The 19466-nt window shown below is 42.4% G+C and overlaps 1 protein-coding gene across 1 annotated transcript in view; it reads left to right on the top strand.

Moving 5' to 3' along the window:
• The window catches only part of igsf21.L (immunoglobin superfamily member 21 L homeolog), a 269491-nt gene extending 250638 nt beyond the window's left edge, over positions 1-18853 (top strand). The window contains 4 exon segments of the mRNA NM_001092775.1: positions 8257-8342; positions 9245-9437; positions 12691-12729; positions 18607-18853. Of these exon segments, the coding sequence (NP_001086244.2) occupies positions 8257-8342; positions 9245-9437; positions 12691-12729; positions 18607-18680 (392 nt within the window). The 3' untranslated portion in view covers positions 18681-18853.
• The last annotated feature ends 613 nt before the right edge of the window (positions 18854-19466 follow it).

The following is a 19466-nucleotide window of genomic DNA, read 5'->3' as shown; positions in this document are numbered from 1 at the left end:
CCCCCTTAGCTCATAACAAGGTTACAGATATATAGAAACATTGGGGTGTCACCCTGCTATAGTTCCAGGGGTACCCAGGGCAATTGACATCATCTCCATGTATTTAGGGGAGTCAGTATGCATTTGGGGTGAAAGGAGAAATATCTGCCTGGAATAAACAATAATAATAATAATAATAATAATAATAATAGGGAATGAAAAGTAAAAGTGAACTAAGGAAGAGAAAGTGTTGGGTCTGATTTTCTCTCTGCAGTCACAACTCTACATTGCGAGTGAAGGGTCGGGAGTCAGTCATTCAGAGCAGCAATCAAGGCAAGAAATTGTGAGCGCCCAGATGAGAGTTTTAGCTGTAAATTAAATTGGGTGCAGAAAGGGAGGCGCAGGGAGAATACTGATAATACTGATGGAACAGGAGAAGTGAGACGGGACTGAGACCAGAATGTGAGACATTTGTACATGACATTGTGACTTTATTATGGCCACTGCTTTCCTCTCTTCAAAGGCTTTTAACAATAACTCAAATGTTTAATATCTGCTGAGTGGCCCCTGAGTTTAGTGTGGACCAGTCTTCACAATGGGGCCCCTGGTGTCCCCTAATTAACTTCAGGTTTGTGTGCCCTTTATTCTGAAGGGGCGGAGCTGCAACCAATGTCAATTATGTTTAGCCGCTTTTATTTGGCCATAAAGGTTCAACTTGATGGATAGGTCTTGTTCCTTATATGCTACTATGTATCCAATCAAGGGAGCCAATCAGGGAGCCAATCAAAAACTTAAATAGGTATGGGGCTTGTGAAGGTACCCAATGAAAGCATCTCTGGGTTGGGCTATTCTATAGCCAATCAAAGCATTAGAAATATTTAAAGGGGTTGTTCACCTGTAAATTAAATGATGTAGAGAGGGATATTCTGAGACAATTTGCAGTTGTTTTTTATTTTTCATTATTTGAGGTATTTGAGTTATTTAGCTTTTTACTCAGCAGTTCTCCAGTTTGTAATTTCAGCCATCTGGTTGCTAGGGTCCACATTCCCCTAGCAACCATGTGTTGATTTGAATAAGAGACTGGAATATGAATAGGAGAGGCCCGAATAGAAAGACGAGGAATAAAAAGCAGCAATAACAATACATTTGTAGCCTTACGGAGTATTTGTTTTTTAGATGCAGTCAGTGACCCCTATTTGAAAGCTGGAAAGTCAGAAGAATAAGAATGCAAATAATTGAAAAACTATAAAAAATAAATATTGCAGACCAATTGATAAGTTGCTTGTAATTAGTCATTTTATTAGTTAACTTAAAGGTGGACCATCCCTTTATGGAAGGACAATCTTTTACCCAATCAGAATGATCATTTGGCTAGACCAGCTTTAAGCCAATAGGAGCTTTAGATACAGGCCAAGGGTAGTATTGAGACACTGGGGCTCATTTATTAACACTGGGCAAATTTGCCCATGGGCAGTTACCTATAGCAACCAATCAGTGAGTAGCTTTTTAAAGCCAGTTGCAAGTAGATCAATGAATGCAGCAATCTGATTGGTTGCCATGTGTTACGGCCCATGGGCAAATTTGCCCAGTGTTAATAAATGAGCCCCACTGTCCCGTTAATAATAGACGCCCCCCTCTTTCCCGTCCCCCATTATCAGTCAATAAAAGAGAAGTGTAATTATATTTCTAGTCGCTGTGTGTTCCGACATGTCTCACGTCTGGTTATTTTGGAACAGATTTGCTACAACTGAGATTCTGGTTTTTTTCCCTCCTCGTGTCTAAAAATCGGAGGTTTTACATGATTATGTCGCCGCGCGTTGACTCGAGAATACGGCATCAATTATTGCCATCTGCTAAGCCTAAAATTGGAGACTCTTTGTGTTGGGAACTTGCGCCGATTGTCAGTGACATATGAGATTCCTGTCTGTGGATTCATCTCCTCCTCCTACAGGAATCCCGCTGCCGGCACCGCTGCGCCCCTCTCAATTAATTGTGACAAATTCGGCACAATTGGGGGGGCTTCTGTCTCTTTCCTCCTTCATTTATTCCCTATGTTTGCACAATGATACATATTCAGCAGGAACCGCCCTATTAAAGGATATAACCCCACCTTTCCACATTGTTATAATGTACAGTACCTTTAAAGGGGAAGTCAAGGCAACAAGGCGCCAGTTTGGGCCTGTATCAGGCCGTTTAATCCCACCAGTTTATTAGTATGGGGACATGTGACCGGCTGAGATGTTGAATGTGTTGAGTCAAGGGCGTCTATAAAGGATAAACAGGAAGGAATAAAATCCTCTGGCAGCTTCACTCGGGTCTCATGCCATTTCCACTTCCCAGTATTTAATGTGAGGCTTTAAAAGGGTGTTTAATGGATAATGGAGGGTGACGATGATTTGTGTGTTTATTGGATTTTTAGTTTGTGGTCAGATCCTCAGAAATTTATCCTGGACGGGTAACGACTTCTGAGCTTCTGCGGAGATGTAAATAGGAACAAATGCTCAGGGCAATGGAATGTCCTACAAAGTTGTAAATAGAAGAGAGGCTAATGGCAGATATAGTAAGTCATGATGGAGACAGTAGAGCAAAATAGTGACATTAGAGCAAGATAAAGATGGAAGGACAAGATGGAGACAGTAGGACAAGATGGAGACAGTTGGACAAGACGGAGACAGTAGGACAAGATGGAGACAGTAGGACAAGACGGAGACGGCAGGACAAGATGAAGATGGCAGAACAAGATGGAGACAGTAGGACAAGATGGAAACAGTAGAACAAGATGGAGACAGTAGGACAAGATGGAAACAGTAGAATAAGATGGAGACAATAGGACAAGATGGAGACAGTAGGACAAGATGGAGACAGTAGGACAAGATGGAAACAGTAGAATAAGATGGAGACACTAGGACAAGATGGAGGCAGTAGAGCAAAATAGTGACATTAGAACAAGATGAAGATGGCAGGACAAGATGGAGACAGTAGGACAAGATGGAGACAGTGGGACAAGATGAAGATGGCAGGACAAGATGGAGACAGTAGGACAAGATGGAAACAGTAGAACAAGATGGAGACAATAGGACAAGATGGAGACAGTAGGGCAAGATGGAGACAGTAGGACAAGATAAGACGATAGGGCAAGAAAGAGACAGTAGGACAAGATGGAGACGGTAGGACAAGATGGAGACAGTAGGGCAAGATGGAGACAGTAGGGCAAGATGGAGACAGTAGGGCAAGATGGAGACAGTAGGGCAAGATGGAGACAGTAGGACAAGATAAGACGATAGGGCAAGAAAGAGACAGTAGGACAAGATGGGGACAACAGTAGGGCAAGATGGAGACAATAGGACAAGATGGAGACAGTAGGGCAAGATGGAGACAGTAGGACAAGATAAGACGATAGGGCAAGAAAGAGACAGTAGGACAAGATGGAGACGGTAGGACAAGATGGAGACAGTAGGGCAAGATGGAGACAATAGGACAAGATAGAGACAGTAGGGCAAGATGGAGACAGTAGGACAAGATAAGACGATAGGGCAAGAAAGAGACAGTAGGACAAGATGGAGACGGTAGGACAAGATGGAGACAGTAGGGCAAGATAGAGACAGTAGGACAAGATGGAGACGGTAGGACAAGATGGAGACAGTAGGACAAGATGGAGACAGCAAGTCAAGGTTAAGACAGTAGATTAGTAAGTAGGTAAAGATAAAGGTTTTAGGGCAAAATGGTGACAGTAAAGCAAGATGAGGATTATAGTGTAAGGTGGATAGAGCAGGTCAAGTTTAAGACCCTGACAGAAGATGGAGAGAGTAGGGCTAATAAACAAACAGCAGACACAGATAGAGAACATACATATAAGCAATACATTGGGCAGTTCCAGATTAGTTCTGGTTTAGAAGAATCTTTTCCCAAGGCTTTAAGTGCAATTTTTCCCCATTTCACTCTCTATAGAAATAAAATAAAAATTAAAGTTGCACATTTAGAAGCAGGAGAGATATTTTGGGTCGGCCGCCAAGCACATTTTGAGAACAGATTGAGGGGGGGGGGCAGGAGGGGCTGCTTGGCTCCAGCATTAGATTAGTAAATAGCAATATGTTATTCCCATCCATCATTTCCCGTGTTCATGTTCCTGTGCCAACGCTCCTTCCCGGGGAGAATACGGATGAAAATCCGCTCGTCTGAATCATATGGATTTGTGCCGTCATGTTGTGCCCAAAACTCCTTGGGGCTTATTCACTAAAAACACCCTGAAATGGATCAAAATGACATTTCCATTGAGTCTATTCAGAAACGTACTACAGAATGACCCGTGTGCTGCTTTGCAATTAGCAGTTGCTTCAATAGCTGCAACCGACTCCGGCGCATGAATACGGTAGAGACAGACAGTAATTTACATCCGTATTGATGGTTGATCCTAATGTTATTAATAGGGAATAAAGATAAATATATAGGAAGGTCAGTGATCCCAATGTTATTAATAGGGAATAAAGATAAATATATAGGAAGGTCAGTGATCCCAATGTTATTAATAGGGAATAAAGATAAATATATCGGAAGGTCAGTGATCCCAATGTTATTAATAGGGAAAAAAGATAAATATATAGGAAGGTCAGTGATCCCAATGTTATTAATAGGGAATAAAGATAAATATATAGGAAGGTCAGTGATATGATCCCAATGTTATTAATAGGGAATAAAGATAAATATATAGGAAGGCCAGTGATCCCAATGTTATTAATAGGGAATAAAGATAAATATATAGGAAGGCCAGTGATCCTAATGTTATTAATAGGGAATAAAGATAAATATATAGGAAGGTCAGTGATCCCAATGTTATTAATAGGGAATAAAGATAAATATATAGGAAGGTCAGTGATCCCAATGTTATTAATAGGGAATAAAGATAAATATATAGGAAGGTCAGTGATCCCAATGTTATTAATAGGGAATAAAGATAAATATATAGGAAGGCCAGTGATCCCAATGTTATTAATAGGGAATAAAGATAAATATATAGGAAGGCCAGTGATCCCAATGTTATTAATAGGGAATAAAGATAAATATATAGGAAGGCCAGTGATCCTAATGTTATTAATAGGGAATAAAGATAAATATATAGGAAGGTCAGTGATCCCAATGTTATTAATAGGGAATAAAGATAAATATATAGGAAGGTCAGTGATCCCAATGTTATTAATAGGGAATAAAGATAAATATATAGGAAGGTCAGTGATCCCAATGTTATTAATAGGGAATAAAGATAAATATATAGGAAGGCCGGTATTTTTTTTCCAGAAAAGGAGGCAACCCTACCTGTATAATTTGATAAAGGGAACTCCAAGTGCGCTGGCAATTCTGATGGAATTCTAGGGGGGGGCGGGTGCAGTGCATTGCGGGTAAAGCTTGGAAATTTCACTCTGAATTTTTGCATTTTGTGCTGAAAACTATGGAAATGGACATTAATTATAAGGATAAACAGTATTTTTTTTTCCTTTCTCTCAATTTCTTTGCACAAATTGCAGATTAAAATGAAGGTTAAATTACCCTTTAATGTGGCAATATGTTTAATCTGGGGGTCAGGGGCTTATTCCATTCTCCTCATTCCAACAGGTTTAGCACAACCATCCGACACTGTCACTGTGTCTCCTTCTCCTGCTTGTTATCCCGCTCGGCCGACAGTCAGGAGAGGGGAATGTTACCATGGCAACCGACTTCCAAAACCCTTTTTCTCTCAACCTTCCACCTTCCTTTCACATCTTTCTGCGCATCAGCTCACCCCAAAGTGAGAATCCGTCCTCTGCTGCCATTAATTAGCGGCTCGGTCCTTGCGCCGGTGCATTGGCCCCCGACAGGCACTTTATAGAATCAACATGTCTGGAGTGACAGTTTCTGAGTAAAAAGACAAAAATCTCGTAAGTTTTATTTGATCTCATTCTTTATTTGTTCAGCTACAAAAGGAGGAGCGTGAGGCTGAAAAGCGCTGCTCTCCGGGGGTAATGGGGCACATAATGGGAAATATGTAACATTTCAAGTCTTTTGATTAATAAAAACATATGAGAAGAGTCCTATGGTAATGTATGCTTTAAAGGAGAAGGAAAGCTACTGAAGCCGTTTATTGCCAATAGATTAGCCACAATAGAGCAAGTTATAACACTATATTTATTCTGCAGAATGCTTTAGCATACCTGAGTAAACAGCTCTAGAAGCTCTCTGTTTGTTTAGGGTAGCAGCTGCCATATTAGCTTGGTGTGACATCACTTCCTGCCTGAGTCTCTCCCTGCTCACTCATAGCTCTGGGCTCAGATTACAGCAGGGAGGGGAGGAGGGAGAGAGGAGCAAACTGAGCATGCTCAAGCCCTAGCCCTGGAGGTTTAAGCTGAAAACAGTCTGATACAGAAGCCCATGAGTACACAATAGAAGGAAAGAAATGTGCTGTTTCTTTTTAAAGAGGACTCAGAGCAGCATTACTTTGAGGGGTTACTGGTGTATTTATATAGACCTTTCTGATAAGGCTTAGTTTTAACCTTTCCTTCCATTAGTCTTGTTTCTCCAAACACTTCTGGGTTTAGCTGGTCTTTTATCTGCCTCCAACTGGTGATGTTGAACACATGCATGAGCAGCAAATCTGTATGTGCCAAAGTGTGATTCTCTGTACTTCCTGCTCCTGGGCTGTTCTCTTTCCCATGGTCAGATAGGAACCTCCCCCTGGGTAAGTGAATCCAATCTCCCCCAGTACTTACCCAGGTACAGAGCTCTGATTCTCTGTACTTCCTGCTCCTGGGCTGTTCTCTTTCCCATGGTCAGACAGGAACCTCCCCCTGGGTAAGTGAATCCAATCTCCCCCAGTACTTACCCAGGTACAGAGCTCTGATTCTCTGTACTTCCTGCTCCTGGGCTGTTCCCTTTCCCATGGTCAGACAGGAACCTCCCCCTGGGTAAGTGAATCCAATCTCCCCCAGTACTTACCCAGGTACAGAGCTCTGATTCTTTGTACTTCCTGCTCCTGGGCTGTTCTCTTTCCCATGGTCAGACAGGAACCTCCCCCTGGGTAAGTGAATCCAATCTCCCCCAGTACTTACCCAGGTACAGAGCTCTGATTCTCTGTACTTCCTGCTCCTGGGCTGTTCTCTTTCCCATGGTCAGACAGGAACCTCCCCCTGGGTAAGTGAATCCAATCTCCCCCAGTACTTACCCAGGTACAGAGCTCTGATTCTCTGTACTTCCTGCTCCTGGGCTGCTCTCTTTCCCATGGTCAGACAGGAACCTCCCCCCTGGGTAAGTGAATCCAATCTCCCCCAGTACTTACCCAGGTACAGAGCTCTGATTCTCTGTACTTCCTGCTCCTGGGCTGTTCTCTTTCCCATGGTCAGACAGGAACCTCCCCCTGGGTAAGTGAATCCAATCTCCCCCAGTACTTACCCAGGTACAGAGCTCTGATTCTCTGTACTTCCTGCTCCTGGGCTGTTCTCTTTCCCATGGTCAGACAGGAACCTCCCCCTGGGTAAGTGAATCCAATCTCCCCCAGTACTTACCCAGGTACAGAGCTCTGATTCTCTGTACTTCCTGCTCCTGGGCTGTTCTCTTTCCAGTGACGCAGTATATCGATCAACTTTCCTTATTTACATGGGAAAGTCCAGTTTGGTGGAACCCTTTGATTGGCTCACAGCCTAAACAGAGAGTGGTCTCATGGTGTTCCCCTGTACTAAGAACAATTCAGCAGGAACCGCCTTCAAATGTTGCCTTTAGATCATACACATTCCGTACACTGAATATAATTCAAAGGAAAGTGAAAGTATATAAAGGTTCAGGTAGGAACAGGCAATTATCCGCCCTGAGCGCCTGATATAACTTGAATCTTCCTGAGATTGTGACCTTGACCACTGCCCGGAATGGTTAATTGGGACAATTAGGCACCGGCAGAGAAGATGAAAGTAAATCCCGGGATGTTCCATTGTGCAGGAAGCAATATTTATCCCCCCGCCTGGGTATCACGTGGGACGGGTAATGATGGGCGCACGTAACGCGGCAAAACAGGCGCAGAAATTGTAAATAACAAAGAAGAGGCCGAGAGCGGAACGGATGGTTTGGAGCGGGCGCTTGGCGCACTTAATAATGAAATAATCGCCAGCTGTTTTGCACAATTGATTTTTATTACTTGATGGCATCACTGGGCACTCGACTGGCACATTTATTTACTGGGCTTTGGCTGAAATCCTTTATTCTGCAGCTGAGACACGTTCCCTTCCAACTGCTAAATGTCCCCTCTCTTTCCCTCCGCAGCTGCTCCCAAAGGGCCCAAAATTATGATGTCCCCAACGAGAGCCCGAGTGGGCGATACCGTCCGAATCACAGTCCATGGATTCCAGGTAATGAGTCTTGTTCAGTCCCCAAGTTTTTGTAACACAGAGATAATGCACACATAGGCCGTCATATATATCCTTATCATTTATAGTAGGGGGTCACAGAATAAATGTTCAACCCACTCCTACCTACTGTATCACTTGCTTAATGTACTGCTCCTGCTCTGTGCCCAATTAAGCATCAAACTGTAATATCCAATTATATGTATACAGACTCCTTGTGCCTTTATATGGACCCAGAACCCCTCAGTGACTTCTAATATCCTTATCGTTTACAGGAGGGGGTACATTATCCCTTATAATACATGAGTGATACTCAGAGTTCCCTGTATAACTCAGCCTGCAGCCTTGTGCCTTTATATGGTCACAGAACAACCCCTCAGTGACTTCTAATATCCTTATCATTTACAGTAGGGGGTACATTATCGCTTATAATACATGAGTGATACTCAGAGTTCCCTGTATAACTCAGCCTGCAGCCTTGTGTCTTTATATGGTCACAGAACAACCCCTCAGTGACATCTAATATCCTTATCATTTACAGTAGGGAGTACATTATCCCTTATAATACATGAGTGATACTCAGAGTTCCCTGTATAACTCAGCCTGCAGCCTTGTGCCTTTATATGGTCACAGAACAACCCCTCAGTGACTTCTAATATCCTTATCATTTACAGTAGGGGGTACATTATCCCTTATAATACATGAGTGATACTCAGAGTTCCCTGTATAACTCAGCCTTGTGCCTTTATATAGTCACAGAACAACCCCTCAGTGACTTCTAATATCCTTATCATTTACAGTAGGGGGTACATTATCCTGTATAATACATGAGCAACAATAGGGCGCTTTTGGGAAAGTAAAATATAGCAGGTAAAACGTTAATTGGATATTTATTTCCTGCTCAGAATGAAGTATTTCCGGAGCCGCTTTTCACATGGACCAGGGTCGGAGGAAGACTCTTGGACGGCAGAGCAGAGCATGATGGGAAGGAGCTGGTGCTGGAGCGAGTTCCGGCTGAATTAAACGGCTCCATGTACCGCTGTACAGCTCAGAACCCGCTCGGCTCTACAGACACTCACACCAGACTTATAATATTCGGTGAGTAGCACTCAAGGGTAAAGGGATCAGTTTGAATTGATTTATTTATTGGTAATATATATATATATATATCACACCCATCTGTGAATTCTGGCAAATGCCAGAGGGGCTGTCTGTATAGACATGGATTATTTAGTGGGCTGGTGGGAGGTTATTTGGAATGCCAGGGCCTATTTTTACTTCCAGTCCAGATCTAAGTGTGTGTGTGTATATATATATATATATATACTGTTAATATACAATATATACAGTTCTAACTGGCGGTGTCCTAGACTCCACTGCACAATCCTCTCACTAATTCATAGCTAATGAGAAGGGATAGATTTGTGAAGATCAACATCCAGAGATGCTTCCAGCATCAGTAATGTCCCAGCACCAAGGGGCATGTGTTGAAGTGGCTCATCTGTTGGTTTTCCCTTTCACCAGGGGACCCAAACTTGTCCCAGAGATCACACAGATTAATGATCAGTCTGTTTGTAGAGAACCAGGGCCTTATTGTCTGTCGTTGTGTCGGCAGTCAGCGGTGACAGTGAGACAAATGAAACACAATTGCGCAGGGAAGGAATAAAAAACCCAAAATGTGCCGGTTTATAGACTTTCTCCAGAGTCGTTAGTTAATTGGCCTTATAAAAGCAGAAATGGAGCCTCCTCGTCATATTATGGGATATTAATTCAGTATAATTAATACGCTGGCGTTGGCGAGAGGAAGCGATTGTGATCTTGGCTGGGATTTCCCATCATTTGCACTGGAGGTGAATCAGAGGTGGAGCCAGTTGTTATGGTGGAAACAAACAATATGAAATGAGAACATAACAACAAGGGGCAAACGAGCTCCATAACGAGCCAACGTCTCATTTCCCGGCAGCACTTCTGTCTGCTCCGTCCTTCCAGCAGGTCTGACCTGCCCCTTCCAGCACCCAGGGGTGATTTTGGACCTGTCTCAGCCCCCTCTCCCTCACCTTTTTGCACCCGGGGTGGTCATGGGGGGTCCACAATGCCGTCAGAGGGGGTCAAGGATGAGCAATTGCAATCTCTGCAAACTGGAATTTAGGCTCTTAAAGTTACCAGGAGCCGCATCTTTGTCACCCCTGATAACAACCTGAGTGTCTCAACTCCCCCTGCCAGCACCCATATTTCAAGGGGTTGTTCACCTTTAAATGAACTGTTAGTGTGATGTAGAGAGGGATATTCTGAGACAATTTGTAATTGGTTTTCATTTTTTATTATTTGTGGTTTTTGAGTTATTTAGCTTTTTATTCAGCAGCTCTCCAGCAATTTCAGTTTTGGTTGCTTGGGTCCAAATTACCCTAGCAACTAGGGATGCATCGAATCCAGGATTTGTTTCAGGATTTGGCCAGGATTCAGCCTTTTCCAGCAAATCCTTGTGCCTGGCCAACCCGAATCCGAATCCTAATTTGCATATACAAATGTACACATGTACATATTAGGGGCAGGAAGGGAAATCACACAAATTTGCATATGTAAATTAGGAGTTGGATTCGGTTCAGTATTCGGCTGAATCTTTTACAAAGGATTCAGGCAAATCCAAAATAGTAGATTCAGTGCATCCCTATTAGCAACCATACATTGATTTGAATAAGAGACCCAATGAAAACATCTCTGGATTGGGCTATTCTATAGCCAATCAAAGCATTAGAAATATTTAAAGGGGTTGTTCACCTGTAAATTAAATAATGTAGTGGGGGATATTCTGAGACAATTTGCAATTGTTTTTTATTTTTTGTGGTATTTGAGTTATTTAGCTTTTTATTCAGCAGCTCTCCAGTTTGCAATGTCAGCCATCTGGTTGCTAGGGTTCATATTCCCCTAGCAACCATGCATTGATTTGAATAAGAGACTGGAATATGAATGGGAGAGGCCTGAATAGAAAGATGAGGAATAAAAAGTAGCAATAACAATACATTTGTAGCCTTACAGAGCATTTGTTTTTTAGATGGGTTCAGTGATCCCCATTTGAAAGCTGGAAAGAGTCAGGAGAAGAAGGCAAATAATTCAAAAACTATTTAAAAAAAAATGAAGACCAAAGTTGCTTAGAATTGGCCATTCTATAATATAGTAAAAATTAACCACTTAAAGGTGAACCACCCCTTTAACTCCTGCTCCTGGGACCTCTGGCGCAAGCCTCTTGCGCTCACTCATTTCCCAGTCCCTTATTCTCACCACACTCCATATTTCATACTGGAGATCTACACCATTAATATTTGGGGGGGAAATACTCCCCAACAGAAAGACCAGTTGCAAGATCATTTTTAGGAATACTTCCCCTTTAATGAGACATATCCTCTCAGAGCACGGTGGGCATTTATTCTGTAGCCAAAATTGCCCCAGTCACATTTAGGGGCGGCATCTTGGGGCAGGTCGGAGGGCAACCAGGGGCACCATCACCATGTAGGGTCCAGGGAGTTGCAACAGGCCTGAATTATACTGCAAAGGTGATATATATATATAATACACAAAAGCCATGAATATCCTGTAAATTATATCCTTATAAACGGTGAGTAGTGATCTCATCAGTTATAAACGGTGAGTTCTGATGTAATTTCTGTCACGTGACTCACTAAAATTTGTGTATTATAATAAATAAAGTACCCCCAGTTGTAAAATATGAGGATATTAGAAGTTACCTCGGAGTTCCATGACCTGTATAAAAACACTCGGCCTTCGGCCTCGTGTTTTTATATGGTCATGAAACTCCTCGGTAACTTATAATATCCTTATATTTTACAAGAGGGGGTACTTTATTCACTATATTTATATCATAGGTGCTCAGTATGATGGGAGCTTACAGGGGGAGGTACAGGGAGTCTGTGACTCAAGCAGTGGGTGGGACTATAATAAACTGATGGGAGCTTACAGGGGGGAGGTACAGGGAGTCTGTGACTCAAGCAGTGGGTGGGACTAGAACATTCTGGCAGCTTACAGGGGGAGGTACAGGGAGTCTGTGACTCAAGCAGTGGGTGGGACTAGAACATTCTGGCAGCTTACAGGGGGAGGTACAGGGAGTCTGTGACTCAAGCAGTGGGTGGGACTATAATAAACTGATGGGAGCTTACAGTGGAGGGCTGGGTGTTATATGTATGCCCCAAAAAAATCATGTTTCCCCTTTATGTAGAAATGTCAGAGACTGGTTGTTGCAAGCACCTCCCCCTCAGCACACCCTGTGTTCCTATTGGCCAATACAAATAATGTGTTTTTTTTGGCTCTAACCTCCCCCCTGTCTTTTTCTTTACAGAAAACCCCAATATTCCGCGGGGAATGGAGGATTCAAACAGTGAGTCTTTGCACTTTCCTTCTCTCCCATAGCAGAACGAACGAGCCAATGGGGGCGACCGAAATAGATCAGAGCCGCTAACGTTTCTATATGTGTTTCAAGTGACTGTTTCTATTGGCAACCGCAGCCAAAATAGATCCGTTGTTTTGTGTTGTTTGCAGACGCGCATGAAGCAGAGCTCGGCGCCGCCCGTGTACAGCGGTTTTATTTCGATTTTATTTCGATTTCTGTATTTTATTCATTTGCAGGAATTAATGAGAATGACACAGTGTTATTAGCGGGAGAAAGGAATGACACAAGCGATGCATTAAAAGGGTGGTCCACCTTTGAGTTAAGTTTAGTATGTTATAGAGTGGCTAATTCCAAGCAACCTTTCAATTGGTCTTCATTTTTTTTATATAGTTTTTGAATTATTTGTCTTCTTCTTCTGAATCATGCCAGCTTTCAATTGGCCTCTCCTATTCATATTCCCCTCCCTTATTCAACTCATGCATGGTTGCTAGGGGAATTTGGACACTAGCAACCAGACTGCTGAAATTGCAGCTGCTGAATAAAAAGCTAAATAATTCAAAAACAACAAATAATAAAAAATTAAAAGCAATTGCAAATTGTCTCAGAATATCCCTCTCTAAATCATACTAACAGTTCATTTACGGGTGAACAACACCTTTAAATGGAACACAGGGCACCGGCTCCCAATCAAATATAAGTTTTAAAGGGGAACTCCACCCTGGTTTCAAAGTTATTTCTAAATGTTGTTGTTATTTAAAGTAGTGTATGTTTGGCTGTTTATATCCTCTGCACTGCTGGTTCTGACTCCTGAAACAATGTAGCAGAAGCTGGCTGATTAGCAGGCCTGTTCAAGAGCTGACCCGTTACATCATACCTCCCAACTGTCCCTTTTTCGGAGAGACAGTCCCTCTTTTGACAGCTCAACCCACAGTCCCTCATTTGTACTGGAAAGTCCCTCTTTTCTATGCACTGAACAGCCAGAAAAAGAAACAAAATTTCACTTAATTGGCTTTTAGCAGAGAGCCCAGAACAGCTAACAGGTGCAAATAAGATACTTTGTAACAATTTTGAGACACAAAAACACAGTTTAGATAAGGAGAAATATTTTCAAACTTTCATAACCTGCCAAATTTTGTAAAACAAACATGGTAATTAGGGGGTGTGGCCACAGAAAGGGGTGTGGTCAAAAAATTGCTGCGCTACGTGCGGGAACATTTTTTTTGTCCCTCTTTTTACTTCCAAAATGTTGGGAGGTATGCGTTACAATATAAACTTACCCTGGTCTATTAGTGTAGCAGAGAGCAATAGCGCCCTCTACATGAGGTGCAGGACAGGTGAGTGGGCCCCTGGCTGGGTGAGACATGAGAGTCATATGACTGTAAGGAGTGTAGCCGGCTATAATATATATAGTGACTAAAGTACCCCCTCTTGTAAAATATAAGGATATTATAAGTTACCGAGGAGTTTCATGACCATATAAAAGTACGACGCCGAAGGCCGAGTTATACAGGTCATGGAACTCCGAGGTAACTTCTAATATCCTTATATTTTACAAGAGGGGGTATTTTATTTATTATAATACACAAGTTTCAGTGAGTCATGTGACAGAAATGACATCAGAACTCACCGTTTATTACTGATGACATCACAACTCACTGTTTATAACTGATGACATCAGAACTCACCGTTTATAAGGATATAATTTACAAGATATTCATGGCTTTTATGTATTATATAAATATATATATACACATTCTGCAGTTCATACTGAAACACTCTGTGGTTACAAAATAACCGTCACAATCTCTCATTCTAGTGACGTTCGCTTGTGCCCGGCCGCAAAGCTTTTACAAAGCTTTTAGGCTGATAACCTGCATCGGAAGGGACGCAGGGAGAAAAAAAAGCTTTTTATTTTCTTTTAACATTTGACTGACATTAGAAAATGGGCCCAAAATGCCATGCAATTTGCTGAGCGGCACAAGATGTCATAACAGTAAATAGGAATGGTTAAGCGTGCGGGGAGTTGTGACCTGCCGCTGGAAATAATGTGTCTGGGAAATGCAGCGACCTGATTCTTCTATATGATTGTCTCTTGTTTCCCCACTAATCTGCCCAAGTACAGATATATATATATATATACTGTATCTATAAATGGCAATCAGATCCAAGGATGTGACCTGTATTCCCTCTGCAGACTGAAACAGTAACAAATACATTAACAGCCTCTATATACAGAATATTTATATAATGATGTTCTGTTATACAGATAGCTAGAATCTCAGCTGCCATAAAGCAGGACAGGACTGCTGCTTACAATGGGGATCAGATAGGATCTGTGCAGCCACTGGGACAGAATGTTCTGTTATACAGATAGCTAGAATCTCAGCTGCCATAAAGCAGGGCAGGACTGCTGCTTACAATGGGGATCAAATAGGATCTGTGCAGCCACTGGGACAGAATGCTCTATTATACAGATAGCTAGAATCTCAGCTGCCATAAAGCAGGACAGGACTGCTGCTTACAATGGGGATCAGATAGGATTTGTGCAGCCACTGGGACAGAATGCTCTGTTATACAGATAGCTAGAATCTCAGCTGCCATAAAGCAGGACAGGACTGCTGCTTACAATGGGGATCAGATAGGATCTGTGCAGTCACTGGGACAGAATGTTCTGTTATACAGATAGCTAGAATCTCAGCTGCCATAAAGCAGGACAGGACTGCTGCTTACAATGGGGATCAGATAGGATCTGTGCAGTCACTGGGACAGAATGTTCTGTTATACAGATAGCTAGAATCTCAGCTGCCATAAAGCAGGACAGGACTGCTGCTTACAATGGGGATCAGATAGGATCTGTGCAGTCACTGGGACAGAATGTTCTGTTATACAGATAGCTAGAATCTCAGCTGCCATAAAGCAGGACAGGACTGCTGCTTACAATGGGGATCAGATAGGATCTGTGCAGCCACTGGGACAGAATGTTCTGTTATACAGATAGCTAGAATCTCAGCTGCCATAAAGCAGGGTAAGACTGCTGCTTACAATGGGGATCAGATAGGATATGTGCAGCCACTGGGACAGAATGTTCTGTTATACAGATAGCTAGAATCTCAGCTGCCATAAAGCAGGACAGGACTGCTGCTTACTATGGGGATCAGATAGGATCTGTGCAGCCACTGGGACAGAATGTTCTGTTATACAGATAGCTAGAATCTCAGCTGCCATAAAGCAGGACAGGACTGCTGCTTACAATGGGGATCAGATAGGATCTGTGCAGCCACTGGGACAGAATGTTCTGTTATACAGATAGCTAGAATCTCAGCTGCCATAAAGCAGGACAGGACTGCTGCTTACAATGGGGATCAGATAGGATCTGTGCAGCCACTGGGACAGAATGTTCTGTTATACAGATAGCTAGAATCTCAGCTGCCATAAAGCAGGACAGGACTGCTGCTTACAATGGGGATCAGATAGGATCTGTGCAGCCACTGGGACAGAATGTTCTGTTATACAGATAGCTAGAATCTCAGCTGCCATAAAGCAGGGTAAGACTGCTGCTTACAATGGGGATCAGATAGGATATGTGCAGCCACTGGGACAGAATGTTCTGTTATACAGATAGCTAGAATCTCAGCTGCCATAAAGCAGGACAGGACTGCTGCTTACTATGGGGATCAGATAGGATCTGTGCAGCCACTGGGACAGAATGTTCTGTTATACAGATAGCTAGAATCTCAGCTGCCATAAAGCAGGACAGGACTGCTGCTTACAATGGGGATCAGATAGGATCTGTGCAGCCACTGGGACAGAATGTTCTGTTATACAGATAGCTAGAATCTCAGCTGCCATAAAGCAGGACAGGACTGCTGCTTACAATGTGGATTGGATAGGATACATTTCCTCCTTCTGTTGATGGGCAGACCCTGAATATTTAGCATTTTGTATGGTTATAGAGAGATTACACTACTTTGCACCACTGTTGATAAATCTGCATGAACAATTTCCTAAACAAGAATCTTAATGGAAGAAGATAATTGGCCTGTGATCATTTTGGCCTTCTGACGCCTTTGAGATTTGAATTCCTTGGACTTAGAATAAAAGGCAATCAGTTCCCATTTATTAATTGTGACGTCAATCTTTGTGCCTTTATTAAATGCTGCAGCCTCATTGGTTGGTGACCGGTAAATGAGAGTTTGATTTAGGCACTAGGATATGACAAGTTGTAAGATTTGTTACTCCGAGTCTGATACACTGTAATGGGGAAGATCAGGGGTTCTGCTGCTATGAATTGGCCCTGGGAATGATCATTGGGTAGACAATCTGCTTCATTTCTGAATCATGTTTAGAAAAAAATGTTTGTAAAAAATTTTTTTATCTCAAAAACACTCAATTTTTAGGAGTACAACGACCAAAAAAATTTGTTTTTCCATAAAAGATACACAAAATACTGTCCAGTCAGAATTATTGAACATTGTTTCATGAGTCAGAACCATGAATGCACGCAGGCAGACATAACTTTCAATAAAAATCAGTTACACAGAACTATAAACCCAGTGAGAATGAGGAATGAATGGATATTGGGAAGTTGTATCAGGAGTCAGAAGCAGCAGTGCAGAGAAAGGGACAGACACAATGACAGTTACACAGAACTATAAACCCAGTGAGAATGAGGAATGAATGGATATTGGGAAGTTGTATCAGGAGTCAGAGGCAGCAGTGCAGAGAAAGGGACAGACACAATGACAGTTACACAGAACTATAAACCCAGTGAGAATGAGGAATGAATGGATATTGGGAAGTTGTCTCAGGAGTCAGAAGCAGCAGTGCAGAGAAGAGAAAGGGACAGACACAATGACAGTTACACAGAACTATAAACCCAGTGAGAATGAGGAATGAATGGATATTGGGAAGTTGTATCAGGAGTCAGAAGCAGCAGTGCAGAGAAGAGAAAGGGACAGACACAATGACAGTTACACAGAACTATAAACCCAGTGAGAATGAGGAATGAATGGATATTGGGAAGTTGTATCAGGAGTCAGAAGCAGCAGTGCAGAGAAGAGAAAGGGACAGACACAATGACAGTTACACAGAACTATAAACCCAGTGAGAATGAGGAATGAATGGATATTGGGAAGTTGTATCAGGAGTCAGAAGCAGCAGTGCAGAGAAAGGGTCAGACACAATGACAGTTACACAGAACTATAAACCCAGTGAGAATGAGGAATGAATGGATATTGGGAAGTTGTATCAGGAGTCAGAAGCAGCAGTGCAGAGAAAGGGACAGACACAATGAGAGTTACACAGAACTATAAACCCAGTGAGAATGAGGAATGAATGGATATTGGGAAGTTGTATCAGGAGTCAGAGGCAGCAGTGCAGAGAAAGGGACAGACACAATGACAGTTACACAGAACTATAAACCCAGTGAGAATGAGGAATGAATGGATATTGGGAAGTTGTATCAGGAGTCAGAAGCAGCAGTGCAGAGAAAGGGTCAGACACAATGACAGTTACACAGAACTATAAACCCAGTGAGAATGAGGAATGAATGGATATTGGGAAGTTGTATCAGGAGTCAGAAGCAGCAGTGCAGAGAAAGGGACAGACACAATGAGAGTTACACAGAACTATAAACCCAGTGAGAATGAGGAATGAATGGATATTGGGAAGTTGTATCAGGAGTCAGAGGCAGCAGTGCAGAGAAAGGGACAGACACAATGACAGTTACACAGAACTATAAACCCAGTGAGAATGAGGAATGAATGGATATTGGGAAGTTGTATCAGGAGTCAGAGGCAGCAGTGCAGAGAATGAGGAATATATGGATATTGGGTGTAACACTGTGTCCTTATGTTCTGGTTTCAGGTTCGGGGTCATTGGACAGCAACAGACTCACTTCGGTGCTTCTAATCCTGACAGTGATCTATGAACTGACGTGAGAGCCGGACGCTCGGCCGACCAATCACTGGACTCCAAACAGCGTCACATTTACTCCAATCGGTTTTCTTTCCCCCCTAAACTAGCTCCAGTATCGTTATCCGTCGACTTTATCTCTGTGTTTTGGCTTCTTCAGCTGAGAAATTAAAAAAAAAATTCTGTAAAAAAAAAAAAATCTGAAAAAAAACTTTCCTTCTCACAACTTTGTGGTTTTTGGGGGTGCAGCCGCCAACGAATCTTCCAGTCATTAATTGGGAGAAGACACTTGTTTCACATAGGATCTTGGGAACGTTACGGAGAGACGGACGCCACCGGAGAATCTGCGCCAATGCCCTACGGAAGGAACAGGGGGAGGAGCCATCACCGAATCTGGGTTTATCTTTTTTGTATCTCAGTTCAATAATAAATCCCTCAGGGCAAAAAAAAGGTTGAATAAAGTTGTGAAAGTTCGAATAAATATTTCTATGGTATTGGGACCTCATGCTTTCATTGATGGGAGCTGCCATGTCGGTCACCGTGGCAACCGTCTCAACCCCAAACGTCCATAAAAAATTGGAGGAGGGGGGGTCAGCTGTTTGAATTTACCCCAATTTATTTGTAACACACCAATACAGTTCTATTGGGTTGAACACAGCCACAGATTTCTGGATAAGGGATTAATAAAAATACAATTCTGGATGAAGGGTTATTAATAGATTTCTGGATAAATGGTTAATATTAGATTTCTGCTTAAAGGGTTAACATTAAATTTCTGGATAAAGGTTTATTTTTAGATTTCTGGATAAAGG

This window comes from Xenopus laevis, chromosome 7L (genome assembly GCF_017654675.1).
Source record: "Xenopus laevis strain J_2021 chromosome 7L, Xenopus_laevis_v10.1, whole genome shotgun sequence".
Lineage (NCBI taxonomy): Eukaryota > Metazoa > Chordata > Amphibia > Anura > Pipidae > Xenopus > Xenopus laevis.
This window is presented reverse-complemented; position numbering and strand designations above follow the sequence as displayed.